At 38.7% G+C, this 20792-nt stretch overlaps 1 protein-coding gene across 1 annotated transcript in view; it reads left to right on the forward strand.

Annotated features, from left to right (window-relative positions):
- The window catches only part of LOC126456324 (esterase E4-like), a 90288-nt gene that overhangs the window by 19861 nt on the left and 49635 nt on the right, over positions 1 to 20792 (forward strand). Inside the window, 4 exon segments of the mRNA XM_050092073.1 lie at positions 235 to 394; positions 8710 to 8895; positions 12846 to 12924; positions 12926 to 13010. Coding sequence (XP_049948030.1) covers positions 235 to 394; positions 8710 to 8895; positions 12846 to 12924; positions 12926 to 13010 — 510 coding nt within the window.

Consider the following 20792-nt stretch of genomic DNA (forward strand, 5'->3'; position numbering starts at 1 on the left):
TTGTTGATTATTAATTTTACTGATTTTTTTTACAGAGTAAATAATCTCTTAATAATAATCATATTAATCCAGTAAATTGTATCCAAGATAATATGAAATGTGGATTCCACAGTGCTAATGCTAAATGAAGGAATTTTTCATAACAATATGACTTGATTGGGATGACTTAGTAGTAAATAATACAAGTTCAAAGGAATTAAGTAGATTAATTTATACACATTTCTATAATTCCAGTTGCCAGACGATACTAGAAACCCTAAGAGACCAGTGATGGTCTTTCTACACCCTGGTGCCTTCTATCTTTTTAGAGGAACAAGCGACCTGTTTGGTCCTCAGTATCTATTGGATGAGGACATAGTTCTTGTGACTCTCAACTACAGACTTGGAGCTTTAGGTATGTTGCCCAAAACCCACTAGATTTGTCTTTAACAAAGTACAGGGTGGCGCAGGGAAACAGGAAATTCTGTAATAACGTCATTTCCATAAATAAATTCATAAAACCAATAATTTATTAACGAAAGTGAATGTATTCAGTATGCCATTATTCAGTATGGCTTTACAATCAAAATGTACAAAAGTGTCTCTTTACTTTTTAAAGATGACATAGGAAAGATGTGCTCCCATTCGACGTTCACACTCTAACAGCCTGTTAAGAAAACTCTGGAATGCGCGGTGTAGCAAATCTTGGGGAATGGCAGTGATTTCGTTTTCAATGTTCTCCTTCAGTTCATGGATTGTTGTAGGATGTGTATGGTACACCTTGCCTTTAAGATATCCCCAAGGAAGAAGTCGCACACACTAAGATCAGGGGATCTCGCAGGCCATGCAATGTCACCGTTACATGAAATAATGCGTCTTCCAAACAACTGACGAACTGCTGCCATCGATTGTCGAGCAGTGTGTGATGTGGCTCCATCCTGCTGAAACCACATGTTTTCGACGTTAAGAATAAGCTCATACAGTCTTGGTGTAAAGAATGTTTGAAGTATTTCAACATATCGAGCGGATGTTACTGTCACTGCACTACCATCCTCACGTTCAAAAAAATAAGGGCTGATAACACCATGACATGATACAGCACACCATATTGTGACCTTGGCGCTATGTAGTGGTTGCTGGTGAAACTCACAAGTATTGTCCTGTGCCCAATAACGAAAATTCTGTTTGTTCACGAATCCATTCAGGTGGAAATGGGCTTTGTCTGATATCCATAAATTACCAAGGAAATTCCCATCCTCATTGATTTTAGCCAATATCTGGCTACTAAACTCCATACGTGACGCTGGGTCTCGTTCATGTAAGTGTTGCACAATCTGCAACTTATAGGGATGGAAGTCTAATTCGTGCAGTATTCTTTGTAAGCTTCGTCGCTTAATCACTAGTGAAGATGCATGCTGTCGAACGGAGCAGCGAGGACTTCTCTCGATTGCAGCTCTAGCAGCTGCAATGTTCTCTGGGGTATGTACCATTGGAATGCCACCTGGAGGTTTCTTTTTCAAGGCAGATCCTGTTTCTTCAAAATTACACACCCACGTTGTAATCGCATGCGCAGATGGGACAGGTCCATGACGTCCAAGCTGATAATACTGTTGAAATGTTGTCTGCATGGCAGTCGCACTATCACCATTTTTGTAAAACACTCTCACAGCTACTGCATGTTCCGCACCAGTCCAATTCTCCATGATTACTAAATGACAATGCGTTCACATCAATTGTGCAAAGTTTTGAACATCTGCCGGCGCTACTGTGCTTCCAACTGTAACGTTCAAAATTTCCCATTCCCCTGCGCCACCCTGTATAAAAATATTAGTAAATATGCTGTGGTTCAATGCAGACACAAAAATTCATCAAATGTCATTGATTGTTTCACAGAAGAAGAAAGCTGTAGCATTACTAGCTTTACATTCTGCATAATATTCATAGCATTAAAATCAAAAAATAAACTTCACTTTCTATATTGTCCACCATTTATCTATACCCAACTCCTCTCTCATCCATTTTCCTAATGAAAAAGAGAATTGTACACTATTATTTTATATGGCAATAAATAAGAACTGCAACAACGAATTGCCCAGACATTATTATCCACTTCATAGTGATTGACCCCTGACTTTGAACTCCTTTTCTTGTTGCACTGCATGATGGAAATCAGTGTGTTGTATGCTGTAATATTTAAGAGAAAATGTGATTTTGGAGTATTTTTTGTGAAAGCCAATTTTGAGGTTTTATAGAAGCCAGATAGCAATTTGGACAAAATTTCCTTTTTGAAGTTTAGAGATACAACCTTTTTCTGTATTCAAGTGGATTTTTCTTATTTTCTGATTACAGTAGTAATTTAATTGGTATAATGACAAATGCAAGACAGTGCCACTGTGCATACCACTGTTGTAACTATTGTGCCAAAGAAAGTATGGTTGTAAAGCTTGAGCTTTTCTTAGTTACATCATATGTCATTACAAAAGAAAACTCCCCATGTTTGTCAGTTCAGAGTTTTTAAAGCAATTGCATTAGTAGCTACAATGGCAACTTGTAATCACCCCCTTCTTCCTTCTTCCATCAATTGTCCACATTAAACAATTCCCAGTCCAATTACTTAAGAAGCAAAGTCTTTTATGAAGATTTGAGAGGAGCGAAGATTACAAAAAACTTTCAAGTTTACTTAGCTTGTCATGCTGAGATGGCTCCAGTTCTTGTCTAGGGGTCTCATTCTTGAAGCTGAAAATCTAGCATCAGGTCCTCATAGTTGATTTGAACTAAATAAATTGGAATATTGTTGTTGCAGAATGTTTTTCGAAAATACATTTTCCACTGATTTTTTCATATTTTAGTATTTTATTTATTTACATTTTATGGCCTTCATTGGACCACTCTAGCCTACTTTATACAAATAATTTTTCAGTTTCCTGTCAGCCCAGTACTTCTTCATTCTCTTGGATCTTATCCTTCTTTCTTCATTGGATATCACCCTTCCTATTGTCTGTTTGCTGATTCTCGTTTGCAGTCTGGTTTGTTAGCCTGTGAATTTCCTGATTTTGTCAGTTTTGTTTCTTAGGTCTTCCAATTTAATCTGTAGTTTATCCATACCTTCCTTGATTTCTGTAATCCACTTAATATTCCACTTACTATTCCACAATTTTTCTGATGATCCTGTTCTCTGGTGTTCTGATTAGATGTCCGAAATTACACTGTTTGCACCTATTATACAAAAATATGTCTGATCACATCAGAGGCAAGCTTATGACTCTCTTCCTGTGGAAATAACAATATTCCAAAGGGTTCACAATTTTTCTTAACAAATGAATTCCTGCTATTTTTTGTTACATTATTAATTTTGTTTATCATTTCATAAATGAATCTGTAATAAACATAGTAAACACTACAGGATTGCGTAATTAATAATAGAAATTGTAGAGTGAAAATAATTCATAATTTTGAGTGTTTCTAAAAAAAATTAACTTTACATTCAGAACTAGTATTTATTGATTTTAACATTGAAACTAAAATATTTTATACAGTAATCTCTTTTCATAAATTTTAGCATGAAGTACAACTTACTATGTATAAAATTAATAAAATTATATGAAAGTTATCAGAAAAGCAACTGAGATACCATTGACCTGCCCAAAAATCAAAAAATAATACTGGTATCGACAACTACTGTTAACAAAAAGTAATGCTAGACAAGGACGTCCCATTACAGACTTCACATTTGTATTCCAATATGGCAATGTGTATTTAATTGTTGCAAGTAGAGGGAAATAAAATGGAAAATTGTAAGTGAACACTTAATATACAAGCAGCTCTTAATAAATGAACAATAAATTATATGGTACATTTTTAACAGTAAATAAAAAATTGGTTTGCCCAAATAAATTTTGCAGGAGAGAAGAAAGAAAAAAATAAAACCTGCCTTAATCACTTTTGCTGCTGGTTGAGTTCTTGCTGCAGCAATTGCAGTCATCTACTTGGATCAGCAACATGTCTATCACTGTATGAAGACAACAGGCTGTTTGTGCATGTCTATTTGACAAAGGCCCATATAAACTGAATGGCCATAGAAGTTTAACTCTTGTGTCAACTGAGCACAGTACGCTTTCCAAATGCTATTCTTGTGAGCAGATGAGGTCACAAGTTCTGCCTTATTAGATTCCTCATATGATGTGGCATTAGCTGAAAGCTCTGTGTTATTGGTTTCCATCCATTCGATAATAGAGCCCTTCCTCTGTGATAGCTGCATACATTTTCTGATACACAAGAATTTTTTTTGTTTCTGCCATCCAAACTTCTGGAATGATTTGCATCACTCCAAAATTCATTAGTGTCTTATTTCCCACAAGAACTTGTCTCTTTTTCCAGCTACTCTGTTGTTTTCTGTCAGCACAGGTTTTGGTTGAACTTTCTGTATCTGAAGCACAATTTCCGATTACTGCGCCAAAGCATTATTTCACTCATATCAGATGATTCTCTATGTAAACTTGTCCAATGGAAACTTCTGTAACTTGCCAAACCCTTTTTTGATGACAAAAGACATTAAGTTTTTGTATATTCCCAGGAAATTCATTTCACTCTACTTTCAGTAATACCGAAATATTCAGAAGTTCTATTTGCTGGGTGTGGTACAGAGCTGCTTTCATCCTTCTCTTTTTCAGCCCTAAAGTAAGCATGTACAATGATCACATTGGACTTCTCACAAGTCCACCAATGACGCATGGTCTCACACAGGGCAGTTAATTATATCATGAGGACTGTCTCACATAAATACATAACAACAAAAGCCAGCACAACTGTTTCACATACGACACCAAGCTATTACATAAATACTGTAGCAATGTTCATATGAAATAGAGAGTGGAGAAAGGAAGGCAATAGGGATGTGACTTCCAATTGCTCAGGGCATTGTGGTAATGAAATGGTAGAAATTGAAAACTTGTTCTGTATCAGGACTCAAACCCAGATTTACCACTTCTCATGAGTGGTTGCATTAACTGTTTAGGCCATCTGGATATGGTCCCTGACTGACTCAAATTTTCAACTTATTGAATGCTCCATTGCAGCATCCATTGTGTATTAACCCCCTAACTACATATTATTCATTGCCATAGGAGTACGGACAATATTAGTACATCTGCACTGAAACAAATGTCAAGAAGCCATCATGCTATTACAAAAATTTATGCAGGGTGTTTAGAAATTCCTGTTACAAACTTGCAGAACTTGTAGAGTGCAGTAAGTTCATTATATTTTGAATAAGAACCCATGTGTAGAAATGTACCATTTCCATGTGACAGCCATTTGACAGCATGTTTGCTGGTAGATAGGAGACAGCTTAGTCATGGTGGGGTGGGTTAGGTCAGATCAGCTGATGCCATGTGAAGTACATCCTACCTCTCTCACCTGCTTCAAGCCTTATTCATATGTCTGTGCATGTTATAACAGTATGGTTGAATACACATTTGCAGAATACAGACACGATCCATCCAATGGCGAAGCTCACAGTAATGGAAGAGCTGCTCATTGTCTTTATCAAAGTTGTTCTCCACTATGTCTGTTGCATACCTTTTTAGCCACAATTACGCAATGGCTTCGAGAAAGGGTACCTTCACTGTCAGCTGGCATGACTGTGATGCTCTAAAGAAATGTTGCTCACCCAAACTTGAAGAGGCTGTACTGCATCACATTGAAGAGAGGTCTTCAATGAGTACATGAGCAATTTCTTTGGCTATTACTGAGTGGAATTGTAAAACAAGTGATGTACTGGGTCACACCTAATCAATTACTTGTATGAGTGATTGTATTACCAGCATGTTTTAAAATTTGTTGTAGCATGGAAATGGCACATTTCTAACATAGGTTCCAAGTCAAAATATTATCTACTCGGTCCTGTCTACAAGTCCTCGAAGTGTGTAATGGGTATTTCCGAACACCCTGTATATTTGAGTGATGTTTGTTCTGTCACATATGTCCAACAAAACAGACACCATTCGTGATGATGTGGCTGGTTGATACAGTTATCTGAAATATGGAATGCATCATCCCTCTTCCATTAGCCCCCTACTCACAAATTATTCATTCTCATAGGAATTGGGACAATACTAGTGCAGCCACAGTGAAAAAATGTCAAGGCACCGTAGTGTTGTCATGTCCAGATGGCCAAAGTGATTAAGGCAACTGCTCAGGAGAAGCTGTAGATCTGGGTTCGATTCCTGGTCTAGCACAAATTTTTGACTTTCACTGCTACATTAACACAGTGCCCTAGGCGGCTGAAAGTCATGAATTCCCACCCATGTTTTCCCTTTCTTTCCCCGTTCTCTACTTAATATAAATGTATGCACCAGCCACATCATCACAAGTGACGTCTGTTCTCTTGAACATGTGTGACAGAATAGGCACCACTCAAATATGTACATTACTGCAACAATGAACAATGAAATTAAAATTCTGTTCAAATGTCCAGCAATGTAGCATATATGAGCATGTGGCACACAAAAAGATGCAACAGCAAATAAATTAAACATGTGATATTAGCACTTTACGTAGATTTATGTGCAGAAAAACATAACAGCTGTGAAAGGCAGTTACATAGCTCACATTTACAATTTTAATCTAGTTCATACATATCACCACTAGGCAAATTGCACCTTAAAATTATTAATGTAACTACAGTCTGACTTCTGTGAATCTTCAGAGTTGACAGTCATCAAAAAATGCTTGAATAAGCACATTTTCTCTTAAATATAAGCCTGTATCTTGCCCCATTTTCAACTACAATGTAATACTTATACATCAAATAAAAGTAGACATCTCCACAGTTCTGGCAACATACAACTTATCAATGTTTGTTAACCAGGATATAAGCTCAAAATCAGGGATCAATATTTATGAACTGGATAATAGTGAGATCTCAGATTCAACTGATACTCTTTTTATTAGCTAGGTAGAGCAACTTTGCTTAACCATGCCAATGGTTTCTGACTTCCCCTAATAATAAGACATGAGAAACAAAGAATTATACCAAAGCACATGTTCAGCTCAAGAAAATGCTAAGGTACAATGAGACAGAATGGCTGTCAAGTAGTTATCTTTGAGAGGTCAAATTCCAAGTATGTACTGTCAATGGAAACACTAACTATAAAAAACTTTCCTACCTTGCATAACACTCTGTTCCTTCCTCAGGAAAGAAAGGGTGATAATTGTTATAATTTTTTCACTGAATACAGAAGTACCAAGTTAATTTTTTCAGTAGTAACCTGTAATTACACAGCCATTTTAACAAGATGGCTGTAGCTAAAATATACAGGACTTTCTTTTGGCCACTACATTGACATGGCAGTTTTGAAAGGTCTCTTTATAAAAGGCTGATAGAAAAGAGAGAGAGGGGGGGGGGGGGGGGTAGTTCCAATGAAGAGCAATGCGCTTCAGCATGGGTTCATTTGATTGACACAGGATTGTTACAAAGATGCTCAGCAAACTCCAGTGGCAGAAGTTATAAGAGAAGCATTTTGCATGATGGAGAAAGGTATTATTAAAATTTTGAGGGAGTCCTCTTGAGGAAGAGTTGGACAACATATATCTTCCTCCCACATACATCTTGTGAAATGACCACAATGAGAAAATTTGAAAAATTAAAGCTATATAGAGGCTTACCCACAATCATTTTTCCCGTACACCATTTGCAAGTGGAACAGAGAACAGCTGATCAGTTAGTGGTACCAGGAGTACCTTCTGTCACACACCATTAGGTGGCTTGCAGAGTATGATGTAGATGTAGATGAAAAGAGCAGACATCAAATAGAAACAAGTCACTCATATGATAATGAGGAATACCAGGTGAAATATAAACTAATGGCACAAGGGAGTGCAACCATGACATGTAAAGGAAATATTGATCATTAAATAAATAAGGTGTTACAGATTTCAGCCCAGGTTTTTAACTTGTGTTCATCAAAGGAGAAAGGAGACCACCCTTTGTGAATGGCTTACTTTACTCATAACATTGTTAATGAAACATATGGTCTGACATTCTGCCACAACCCACATTTACATAGTTATTTGCTGCTCAACCACAACCAGATTCTTATTCTGGAGTGAAAGCTCTATATTAACACTCAAGTGAAGATAAACTTCTCAAAAGATAAGGCAAAGGGGTTGATTATACATTGCTTTGACATAGATTAAGTGCTATTTTACAGTTGTGATCACCAAATTGTTTAACATCTCCTCTGCAGTTTTATAAACAGTATAACATATTACTATTTACCATTCAGATGGATATGTTAAAGTAACTATTGGTAACTCATTTTGTGCTTTTAAGCACATGATGGCACCTTACTTAACCATCATGCATTTTGCTCAATATTCATTTGCTATGCTATCTCTTTTACACATTGACTACAACAGTGTAACAGAGATAAACACATTCTTTGTCCTAAAATTATTCCAAGGGTGTGGCCAGCAGAACATATTACTACCTAAGTAATTCCATCATACATAGTTGATTAATAGTTTCATTATAAAAATGTTTTCCTTTTCTGTGCACTGATTATCCTATGACAGACAAAGATACAGAATACCTTATTTGCCTTCCTTAAGGTAATATGCCTATTTATATTTACAGTTTGTAATTATACAAAATATTCCAATCATAATGTGTAAAATGAAATGAAAACATCATTGATTATAGAAATATATACTAACAATAATCAATTATAGGGTTCCTAAGCACTGGAGACTCAGTTCTTCCTGGTAACAATGGATTTAAGGATCAGGTGATGGCTCTCAGGTGGGTCCAGCAGAATATTGCTTCTTTTGGAGGTGACCCAGATAATGTAGCACTCAGTGGCTATAGTGCTGGCTCCACCAGTGTGTATCTGCACATGCTGTCTCCAATGTCTAAAGGTGTGTACCAACTGTCACAATACACATTTTGTGAGCTTGTGGCTTGTTAAGTACAGATAGTGAAATTAATGAAATATTTTAGAAAACAGAGCATAAGTACTGCTAAACATAAATGTGAAGCTGGAAATGAAAGTTGAATTTTAGCTATTAAAAAATACAGGAAATTCATGTAGTAGCAATAATAATATGCCAGTCTTAAAACATGTCCTAACATCCTGTTCCTTCTTGTTGTCAGTTATGACATATGAGTCATTCTTTGCTGATTCTGTGGAGAACAGCTACACAGGAAATATTATGAAATAGTCATGGATGTTGAAGTGTAAGGGGTGTTCAAAAAGAAAAAAGCTGGAGCCTGGAATATGCAAACAGGTGACAGGAGGGTAATATTGTAGCGCTTGCAACAAGGTGTGGTTCCAACCGGAGTGTGGAAGTTCACAGCCCGTCACTAGAGGACATGCGTGCACATGACATGACTACACAGAGCTAGCAGAAGCGTGCATCAATCATCCAACACTGCCAGTTGCATTGCAAACAGTGACATGGAGGCCTCAAAATAAGAGCAGAGAGGTGTTTTTTGTTTTTTATCAGTGGAAGGAGTAAGAGGAACGGACATTCATCGATGAAGGTCACAAGTGTATGGCAAACACTGCATGTCCCTTGCAAGGGTCAAGGTGTGGCACAAGCACTTCAGGGAAGAACAGGTGTTGTTAGCCAACAATGTAGGGTCGTGGCACTCCTGCAGAAATCAAATGGGAGGTTCTTGGCCATATTCTATACAATCCGGACCTCTCTCCCTGTGATTACGCCATTTTTGATCCCCCTAAAAGGCTCTGAGTGGCAAACAATTCACCTCAGATGACTAATTCCAGCTGTACATGTGGAACTGGTTCACATTGCAGCCCCGGGAATTTTATGAGACAGCCACTCAGCCTTGTGTCACAGTGGGACAAGTGACTCAACAGTACTATTAACATATAGGTACTGCTTTCTGTAATTATACCTCCAGATCATTCCTTTTTGAATGCCCCTTATAGTTCCTGAATTCATACTCTAAAGCGAACAAAGAAATGTAGTACCATGATTCCTGTATATCAGTAGACACTTGTATGTAATTAATGTAACTGGAAATGCAAAATAAAGTATTTTTATACTGTTGGGCACAGCCTTGAGGTTTTGTGTGCCCAAACTACCATAAACAAATACTAATTTCAGTACAAGTAGCACAACTAATTTGGAGCTTCATGATGTGTAAAATAGTTCACTTATATGATTCATAAGAAACACTTTGAAAAAAGCCCAAGGCATAGAAGAAGCTTAGGAAGGAATTTATTAAGAATGGTTGGGGAGCTGACTGTGGGTGAGTGGGCCACATTTACCAGTCTGTGTCTTTGCATATCAATTGTCATTTCACCTTTAGTTTTGTGCTGGTGAATATCTTCTCTTACATGAAATTCTGTTATATTCATTTGCCCATTTCTGTGTCATTATCATTTCTCCTACACCATCTCTGCCACAATGGACTCCTGCTCCATCTTTCTGAGCCAGTTCAGAAAAGTGTTCCTTTCCCTCTTTCCCTGGCTAAAACCATTCCCACATCCTGTTTCTTAAGTGCTGTCTAAGCCATGGAATTCAACCCAATGGTCTAAGCATAAAAATTCCTTTCTCTAGACCACCACCCCTCCTAACACAATGACCTTCACCTCTTCAGTTTTTTGCCAGTCCCTAGGCCTCACAAAGCTGGTACTGAAAAAGCACATCTCCATGCCACACAATCCAGAACCGTCTCTGGTTCCACCTCAAGATGCTGCTACTGAGCAATCCATGATACCTACGTCACATCTCTGAAATTCACATAACATTGTTGTCAAACTTTCCACCAAAACCCTTAGCTTCATAGAAGTTTCAGTCCTATCCAAAGGCCTCACCTTTAACACTGTAGTGAAATTTAACCATTTGGACTTGTCAAAGAACTACTCTCCTTCTACCAACCCCTATAATGGAAACACTTTTTTGCTACCAATTCCTCCAACCAAAGCCAAACTAATCCCAACACTGAGCCATGTGACTCCCAGGTCATACCACCATCCAACCATGATCATCCTCCCTCCCACCTAAATGCCTCCTTGTCACCTTAATGGATTTCTTACCTCCAACTTGGCCTCTCCATCCTTCCCCAGGTCCCTTCCTAGAACATCAACCTTTCAGCAGAAGAAAGGACAACCATACACAGCCTCAAAACAAGTTGTGACCTAATCATCCTATCTGCAGACACAGGTTCTACCACTGTTGTGAGGAATTGCAGTAACTACCTTTTGGAAGACCTGTGCCACTTATCCAACTCCTCTACCTATAAATTTTGTCGGAGTGATCCCAGCTGAGAAGTCCAACAGAAACTCCAATCTCTGCTTAAAGTCTTAGCCCCTTCCCAGAACCGTTTCCGTGAATCAATTGCCTTCCTCACCCCTTTGACACCCCACACACTCACCTTCTACGTGCTCCACAAAATTCGCAAACCCAACAATCCTGGATGCCCCATTGTAGCTGGTTATTGTGCCCCCACTGAAAGAATTTTGGCCCTCATTGATCAACGCCCACTGGATGGAAAAATACATAAAATAAGGGAAAGCCAAACACTTACCTACAGAGAACTGGTGTGTGGCACACAGAAACACATAATAAAAAACAGTTAACATTAGTTTTTGAGTGAGACTCATTGCTGCTGTGAGCATGGTTGTTTGGGTGTCTGTGAGTATGTGAATGTATGAACTCTTACTAAATAAATAAAACCAAATAATAGAAAATGAGCAAGAGCTCAAAAGGTAATGTTAACTGTTTTCTGTTACATGTTTTTGTGTGTCATGCACTAATGCTCTTTGCGTAAGTGGCTGCATTTCCCTTATTTTACGTAAAAAATAAGCAGAAACATGAATAAAGTTGAGCTTATGTTTGTAGTCACTTTAATTATATTCTAATTATGGCTACTGCAACAAACTGTAAATCATTCATGCACTTACACTTATTTACTATGCATTTCTGCAAAAAACAATTTTGTGTTGAGAAATACGTCAGGTGTTCAGAATGGAACTTTCACTCTGCAGCAGAGTGTGCACTGATAAGACACTTTGTGGCACTTTAAACTTGAACTTGGGACTTTTGCTGTTTGTGGGCAAGTGCTCTACCAACTGAGCTCCCCGAGCATGACTCAGACACGTCCTCACAGCTTTATGTCCAACGGTATACCATCCCGTACCTGCCAAATTTCACGGAAGTTTTCTTGCAAAACTTGCAAGCCTAGCACTTGTGGAAGAAAGTATATTGCAGAGACGTGACTTAACCACAGCCAGGAACTTTCATATCAGTGTACATTTCACTGCAGAGTGAAAATTTCATTGTGGAAACATCCTTCCAGGCTGTGGCTAAGCCATGTCTCCACAATATCCTTTCTTCCAGGAGTTCTAATTGTGCAGTTTTCACAGGAGAGTTTCTGTGAAGTTTGGAAGCTAGGAGATGAAATACTGTGAGAAGTGAAGCCATTAGGATGGGTTGTGAGTCATACCAGGATAGCTCAGATGGTAGAGCACTTTCCCACAAATGGCAAAGATCTGAAGTTTGAATCCTGGTCTGACACACAGGTTTAATCTGTCAGGAAGTTCCAAATCTTTGCATCCTACTGACAAAAAATTGTCTCAGGTTTTTCACAGTTTTAATCACCTGTCAAATTAATACAAAAATGTTATTTTAAATTCAAAATGTGGTAAAAATATGAGAAGAGGAGTATATTTGCAACAAGAGATAATATTTCAAATTTCACCATCTGTCTCCTTTTACTAGTTTTGACAATTTGCAAGGAGGTACTCTTTTTCTAGATAATCTCTTGTTTCAAATATTGTTTTAAAATACTGAAACAGTATTTATTGTACATAATTATGACCAAAGTCATTATTTTGTAGGCTTGTTTCATAAAGGAATTGCAATGAGTGCAGGTTTTCAATCAAGTGCTGTAAAGGAACCATTGCAGCAAGCAAAGAAGCCCTGACACAACATCAGAGAAGATTGTTGAATGTTTGAAAGGAAAGGATGCCCTAGAAATTGCAGAAACACAGCCACAGTTTTTTGTAAGTATTTTGTTGTTACTAACAATATAAAAGAGCTAAAGCAAAAACTGGTAATGGAACTTTCTTGAAGGAGTACAGATAATTCAGGGGGTTAAGGTATAATACCAAATAGGGAAAGCACAGAATTGGGAGGGGAAGATAAAATGTAGGATGAGGGGAAACTATGGAGAAGAGGGTGTGAGGGCAGGGTGAAATTATAACCAAGGAGCAGGGGTGGAGTTGTGTGTGGGGTACCGGCTAGCAAACATTGAGGTCAGGAGGGTTACAAGAACAAATGATGTGTAGCAAGGACAACTCCTTGTAGGTAAGAAATCAATGATAAGTTGAAGCATTGAGTCATTCCACAAGGTGTGCTCGTATGGTAGGACACCACCTGTGAGAGGTAGGAACTGAGTGGTTTGAATCTCAGTCAACATTGTTTTAACTTTACACATAAAATTAGCACTTGTGCCTTCTTTGGTGTGGGAGAGATATGGGAAGAATTGGAGAGTGATAAAAAAGATAGGGCAAGGGGTATGGGGTAGCTCAGAGAGAACTCAGCTCAGTAGATCAAAATGGATTTGAGTCACACGTAATGTGTATACAAGAAAAAATACTGTCTACAACACTGTTATTTGAAGAACTTTAAAGCACTAAAACTCAGCTGCTTGAATATTTTGAATAACAGTAATTTTCGATAAAATAACATCACCAGAAACTGAGTAATGTTAATACTCGTTTCCAATCTTGCTAGACTAATCTCAATCATTTTCAGTGGCATCATTAAAAATACTCATACTGTGTGAAATTCACTAAAAATATGACAGCAGTGGGTCTTGCCAACAGACTGTATCTCAGGCATGAAAGTAACTTCAGAATGGGGGGAACATAACGTGAAGTGCCACAAGGGTTAATACAGGGCCATGTTTTTAACCTACATAAATTGTTTCTAACCTACATAATTATCTTTCAGTAACTTTAAATGGGTGTTAAAAACTGGAATCTTTGCTGATAAAGGGCAGAAAGGATAGATAACATTCCTCCATAATTTCTAAACTCATTGAGGAATTGGCAACAAAATGCTATTCATGTTGCTGTGCAGAATGTCTGAGATTGGTGATATATCATCAGATTTTCAGAAAAACATCATCCACAGGGTTCCAAAGATTGCAAGAAATGACAAGTGTGAAAATTATCACACAATTGGCTTAACAGCTCATGCAGCAAAGTTGCCAATTAGAATATGCTATATGAAGATTAGTTTGGCTTTAGACAAGGGAAAGATGCCAGATAGGTAGTTCTGACATTGCAGTTGATAATGGAAGCTAGACTGAGGTAAAATCAAGTCATGTTCATTGGATTTTCAATAATATAAAAGAGTGCAAGTTGTTCAAAATTATGAGAAAAATAAGAGTAAGCTATTGAGAAATGGGGGGAGGGGTATATACTGTATGAGCAAGAAGCAAGAGGGAGCAATAAAAATGGCAGACCAAGTACAAAAAGGTCAGATTAAAAAGGGTATAAGACAGGGATGTAGTCTTTTGCCCCTACTGTTCAATCTATACATGGAAGGAGCAATGACAGAATTAAAATAAAGGTTATATGTGTTCTGAGGCTTTCCCATGTATATGCTGTTTGAAGGGTCCTCATGTGTCCAGCCGGGTATGATAGTCAAATGTCCATGATATTAGGCAAACAACCATTCCACCATCATCAGGTGATGGTGATGCAATGATCTGTCTGCCCTCTGCTGCTAGTATTTATCTCTTGTGGGTCAATGTGTGATTCTGTGTTCCGACAGTGCGCAGCATGTTCAGTTTTGGGGGAAGCAGAGGCTGCCGTAGGTGGTAGGAAGGGGGGCACAGTATCTCTTTGGCAGCCATGCCAGAATGATCTCATGTCTGCTTGCACCATTATTCCCTGATAGGACTTATTTTTGGGTCCCAGGCCTTGCTGAGTTGATAACCAGTGTCCCTGTTGACAAGGTTGTCTGTTATGCGAATTTACATGGCCTCTTTGAAAATGCAGTCCCAATAGTTATTTCTGGAGCCAATACATTTGTCTTGTAATAATTTGCTGTATGTTCAGTGATTATGCAACATTCTGCTAGGGCAGATTGGCTTGGTTGGCATAGGTGTGTATAGTGATGGTGTTCTTTGCCTTGATCTTCCAACATACGAAATGTTTGGCCAATATAGGATTTGCCACAGCCACATGGAATTTTGTATACATCCACTTTCTTGAGGCTGAAATCATGTTTCACTGTTTCTAGTAAGGTGCATGTCTTAGCCGGTAGTTGGAAGACTGTGTTGATCTTGTGTTGTCTCGTTACTCTCACTATTTTGGATGATACGCTGCCTGCAAAAGGTAGTAATGCCAGCCCTTTATTTCTCTTTTTGCCATTTGTTCTTCGTCTTGGTCCCTACTGTGCTTCTGTTATTGGAAGGCCCTTTGGATTTGGTGGTTGCCTTATCCATTCTTGCTGAGCACAGTCTTCAGGTGTTTGAGTTTCATTGATAGGTTTTGTTCATCTGAGATCACATCTGCTCTGTGTACCAAGGTATTACGAACTCCATTTAGCTAAGCTGGATGGTGGCTACTGGAAGCATTTAGGTACAGGTCAGTGTGTAAGGACTAGCAGTACATCTCACCTGCGCTGCAACAGGACATCAAGAAAGGGTAGTTGTCCATCTTTCTCGATTTTCATAGTGAACTGTATATTATTATAGATGGAATTTAGATGTTGTAGAAATATTTGTAGTTGGTCCATTCCATGTAGCCAGATTACAAATGTGTCATCCACATATTGGAAGAAACATACAGGTTTCAGTTCAGCAATTTCCAGGGCTACTTCTCTGCAGCTCTCCATGAATAGGTTGGCTACCACTGGAGAGTGAGGGCTCCCCATGGCCACTCCATCAGTCTGCTTGTAGTACTGGCCATTGAAGACAAAGTGGGTTGATGTTAACACATGCCTGAAAAGTTGTGTCAGTTCTGCCCCGAATTTCTCACTGTTTAAGTTGATTGAATCTGCCAGAGGGACTCACGTAAATAGTGATACTACATCAAAGCTGAAAATGATGTTGAATTCTTGTAAAGTTAGCTCCTTTAGGTGGCCAATGAAGTCCATCGAATTCCGGATGTGGTGTGCACATTTTCCCACAAAGGATCATAGCAGGCCTGCCAGATGCTGTGCCAGAGAGTATGTCAGAGACCCTATGTTGCTGACTACCCGTAGCATCCCATCTTTATGTGTCTTTGGAAGGCTAAATATCCTCTGTGCTACTGCCAAGTGTTGGTGAGGTCTCATGATATCCTTATCCTTGAGTGCGCCATTTTTCATCAAGTTGGAGATGCTTTGATGTATCTTCTTAGTAGGGTCTGTTTTAAGCTTTGGTATACTGAACCATCTACTAATTGCAGCAACTTCTGTTCATAGTTGCGTCCCTCAAGATTGATGGTAGTGCTCCCTTGTTGGCTGGGAGAATGACTACCCCCGTATTTTCTCTGAGGTTATGTAGTGCTGTCCTTTCCATTCTGGAGATATTTCTTCTGGCTGGTGTTGCTCTTGAAGGAACCTGGCACATTTCCCTCCTGATTTCTTCAGCCTTGTCATCTGGTAGCCATCAGACCACCTGTTCTATTGAAGATATTTCAGTGAATGGGAGAGTTTGCAGGTGTTGGCACAAAGCTGGGCCCCTTTTCAGGCACAGCTATAGCTGTGTCGTCAAGTGGTTTCCCCATGAGATTGGTCTCTGTTTCTTCTTGTGATTTGCCAGGTAGCCGTGCAAACTTAGTGATCTGCTTCTCCATGGATATCGAGTGTGTCCAGTCTGCTTGGGCCCAGGTGACACCACCCACCCACTCCCAGGCATATTCTTGAACCACAAAGGATTATCATAGGTAACGGTGCAGCAGGTCCTTGGTGCTCTTGTCGAGTTTCTGTCGGGTGTAGCAATTCTGTTCCCTGACCAGGGCCAGGCTGGCTCTACACTTGATACAATTCATAGCAGTTGTGCATATGTGACACAAGTCTTTGGTGAAGGTAGGTATGGTGTGTTTGTCCCTTCACCTTAACAAGAAGGCGAGAGAACTTAGCAGACATCCTTTCTGGTTTTGAAGCTTATCCAGTTTCTTCACCAGATGGTACATATGCTCCCCATAGAGGTTGGTAATATGTACTATGAGGCTTTCCCATTGTATGTGCTGTTTGAAGGGTTCTCAGGTGTCCAGCTGGATATGATCATTGAATGTCCATGATATTTTGGAAAATAACCATTCTGCCATCATCAGGTGGTGCTAATGCAATGATCTGTCCACTCTCTGCAGCTAGTATTTATCTCTTCACAGGTCTAGGTGCGATTCCCTATGCTGATGGTGTGCGGCTTGTTCAGTGGTGGGGGAAGTGGAGGCTGCAGTAGGTGGCTGTGGTAGCCAATCTGGCCTAGCAGAACATTGAATAAACACTGGACACACAGTGAATTACGACAAGACAAAAATACTGGCCCTACAAATAACTGCTGGGTCTGCATCTTCAAAGAGGCCATAGAAATTTGCATAACAGACAACCTCATCAACTCAGTAAGCTCTAGCAAGGAGCAACAGTCGACAGTGCAAGTGGACATGAGAGAATTCTGCCACAGCACATGGAATAGCACCTTGACCTGCGTGAGATAAATACTAGTGGCAGAGAGCAGACACATCATTGCATCAGCACCACATGATGATGGCAGAATGGTTATTTGCTGAAATATCGGGGCATTCAATGACTGTATCCAACTGGACCCCAGAGAACCCATCAAACAACAAAATAAAGATTCATGATTTGGATAAAAATTCAAGCTGAAAGGACATCAATGCTAAGATTTGCTGAAGACAATGCTGTCCTGAGTGAAAGTAAAGAAGAGTTACAGCATATACTGAACTGAACGAACGGCCTAATGAGTACAGAATATGGATTGAGAGTAAATTGAGAAATGTTGAAAGTAGTGAGAAGTAGCAGAAATGAGAACAGTGAGAAACTTGACATCACAGCTGGTGATCATGAGCTGGATGAAGTTAAGGAGCTCTGTTACCTAGGCAGCAAAATAGTCCATGATGGATGGAGCAAGAAGGATATGAGAAAGCAGACTAACATGGGCACATGGGCAAAAAGGGCAGAGGAGATTAATGTTTAACGCCCCATTGAAAACAAGGTCATTAGAGACAGAGCACAAGTGCTCTGTCTCTAGGAATTAGGAAAGGATGGGGAGGGAAATCGTCCGTACCCTTTCAAAGGAACCATCTGCCATTTGCCTGAAGCACTTTAGGGAAATCATGGAAAACCTAAATTAGGATGATCGGATGAGGTTGTGAACTGTCATCCTCCCTAATGCAAATCCAGTGTGCTATCTACTGCGCCACCTTGCTCAGTGCAAAAAGAGCATTCCCGCCCAAGAAAAGTCTGCTAGTATCAAACATAGGCCTTCATTTGAGGAAGAAACTTTTGAGAATGTTCATTTGGAGTACAGCATCGTATGGATTGTATGGTAGTGAAACATGAATTGTGGGAAAACTGGAATGGAAGAGAAATGAAGTATTTGAGATGTGGGGCTACAGATGAGTATTGAAAATTATGTGGATTGATTAGGTAAAGAATGAAGAGGTTCTCCACAGAACTGGTGAGGAAAGGAATATATGAAAAACACTGACAATAAGAAGGGATAGGATGATGGGACATGTGTAAGACATGGGGAATAACTTCCATGTTACTGTAGGGAGCTGTAGAGGGTAAAAACTGTAGAGGAAGAAAGAGATTAGAATACATCCAGCAAATAACTGAAAACATAGGTTGCAAGTGCTAGTCTGAGATGAAAAGGTTGGCACAGGAGAGGAATTCATGGTGCATCAAATTAATTAGAGGACTGATGACTCAAAAAAGTCCTCATTAGTCAATCTTCCTACAAATTATCTGAATATCTAGATTCAGGGTTGAAAACATCAGCTAGTTACTAATAGCAGATTAAAAGCAGATGTGTAGTAGAATTGAGGAGGCAGCAGACATCTTCAAATTAGCAGATTTCTTATTAATTTACATAATTATATTTGGATAGCATAAGTTGGAACAACATTAAGCAGTATAGTTATACTTAGCATACCTATTTTCACTATTGACCTAGTAGAATATTAAGTATGTACAGTGTCCTTATGTTATGTTAATGTATTCCTTAACTTGTTCCACATCCATGAAGGTTCTCCTTCTTGATGGAATCTACATAACTTGATGAATGAATGAGTGAAAAAATGAATGTCTGTTCAAATGAAGCTCATGTGTAGTAGGGCTTCCAGTATACTGACTGCAGCAGACAAGTGATGATAAGCACAAATGACGGTGATGTGTGTACATAAGTAGGCAACACATGACCCATCATCACCATTAATATTATCTTTTGATACATGTAAAGACATCCCTGTTGATGTGAGTTGTTTTTGTAATGACAGCACACAAGTACTCTTTGAATAACAGGTACACTGTGCCAACAGTGGCAGTAAGTCTCTTGTTAATTTCCTTACATCACTTATACTATGCTCTTACTTGCATATTCAGTATGCAGTTATCACATAGGATTGCTTGGAGATAACACACACTAAGTATCACACACACATTTATTAATCACTGATACATAACAAACGAACATGGCAGCAGAACAAGTTGCGCGCCAAAAATGCAGACTAGAAAAAACCGTCCAAAGAACAAAAGTTACAAAGGTAGGGCACTCTGTGCCAGAGATGCCACAAGTACTTTTCAAGTTATGAGTTTTCTTCCTGGAGCATGCCTGTTTTCATGACTGAGTGCACTTTTTGTATATTTTAATTACAATATGATAAAACACATACAGAAACTTAGAATAGGGATGAGTGTAGAATATTAGATGCATGATCTGCGTGTAGAATAATACCACTTTATTGAAGATGACATACACAAGACATCCGGATAAGAACAGAGCACAGCACTTACTAAACACTCAGAGAGAGAGAGAGAGAGAGAGAGAGAGAGAGAGAGAGAGAGAGAGAGAGAGAGAGAGAGAGAGTCCATAAAGTCCCTCTTTTTGGTCAGTAATATTGTTGTTATGGTCAAGCGCCACCAAACTTATCTGCCATGCACCTTGCACAGTATCAATGTTTTAATTGTGCCACTAATGATGACCTCAAAGCTTGGCACTAATTTTGCAAAACTGTAAATGACTATTAATATTACACAGTTTGAGTTGCTATTATTGTATTACAAATGACCAACATTCAATGTGGTGTAGATTAGTTTCTGCATGTTCTATGGATCATATTTGCAACACATTAATAGTTTTTGTAACAAGATACTGTTTCTCTGTAAAAACATGCTACATAACTGCATTCATTTTCCTTTTTTTAAATTTTGATCTATGACAATACCTCACAAGTGTAAACCATTCAAATATAAACTATCTGTTAAGAAAATCATCTATGGAGTAAAAGGAACTGTCAAGCAGAAATGATTTCAATCAGTTTCTAAAACTTCCATTATCTTACAGAACTTTAATTAATGAAGGTGGTCAAATATTTTTATGGCTGCATACTTCTCTCCTTTGTACAGTTGTCAGGTTAAGTTGTGGATAGTGGAGAACATGCTTGTTAATAGAGTTATATTTATTTCAGCTGCTATTAATTTCAATTCGTGCCTGATTCTTTACAAAAAAACTTCATAAGGTAGTTATGGGATTCTGGATATGGATAGTAATACACATAATAAACAGTTCCCAAGTTTTCTATATACACATATATTTTACC

This window comes from Schistocerca serialis, chromosome 2, assembly GCF_023864345.2.
Source record: "Schistocerca serialis cubense isolate TAMUIC-IGC-003099 chromosome 2, iqSchSeri2.2, whole genome shotgun sequence".
Taxonomy (NCBI): Eukaryota; Metazoa; Arthropoda; class Insecta; order Orthoptera; family Acrididae; genus Schistocerca; species Schistocerca serialis.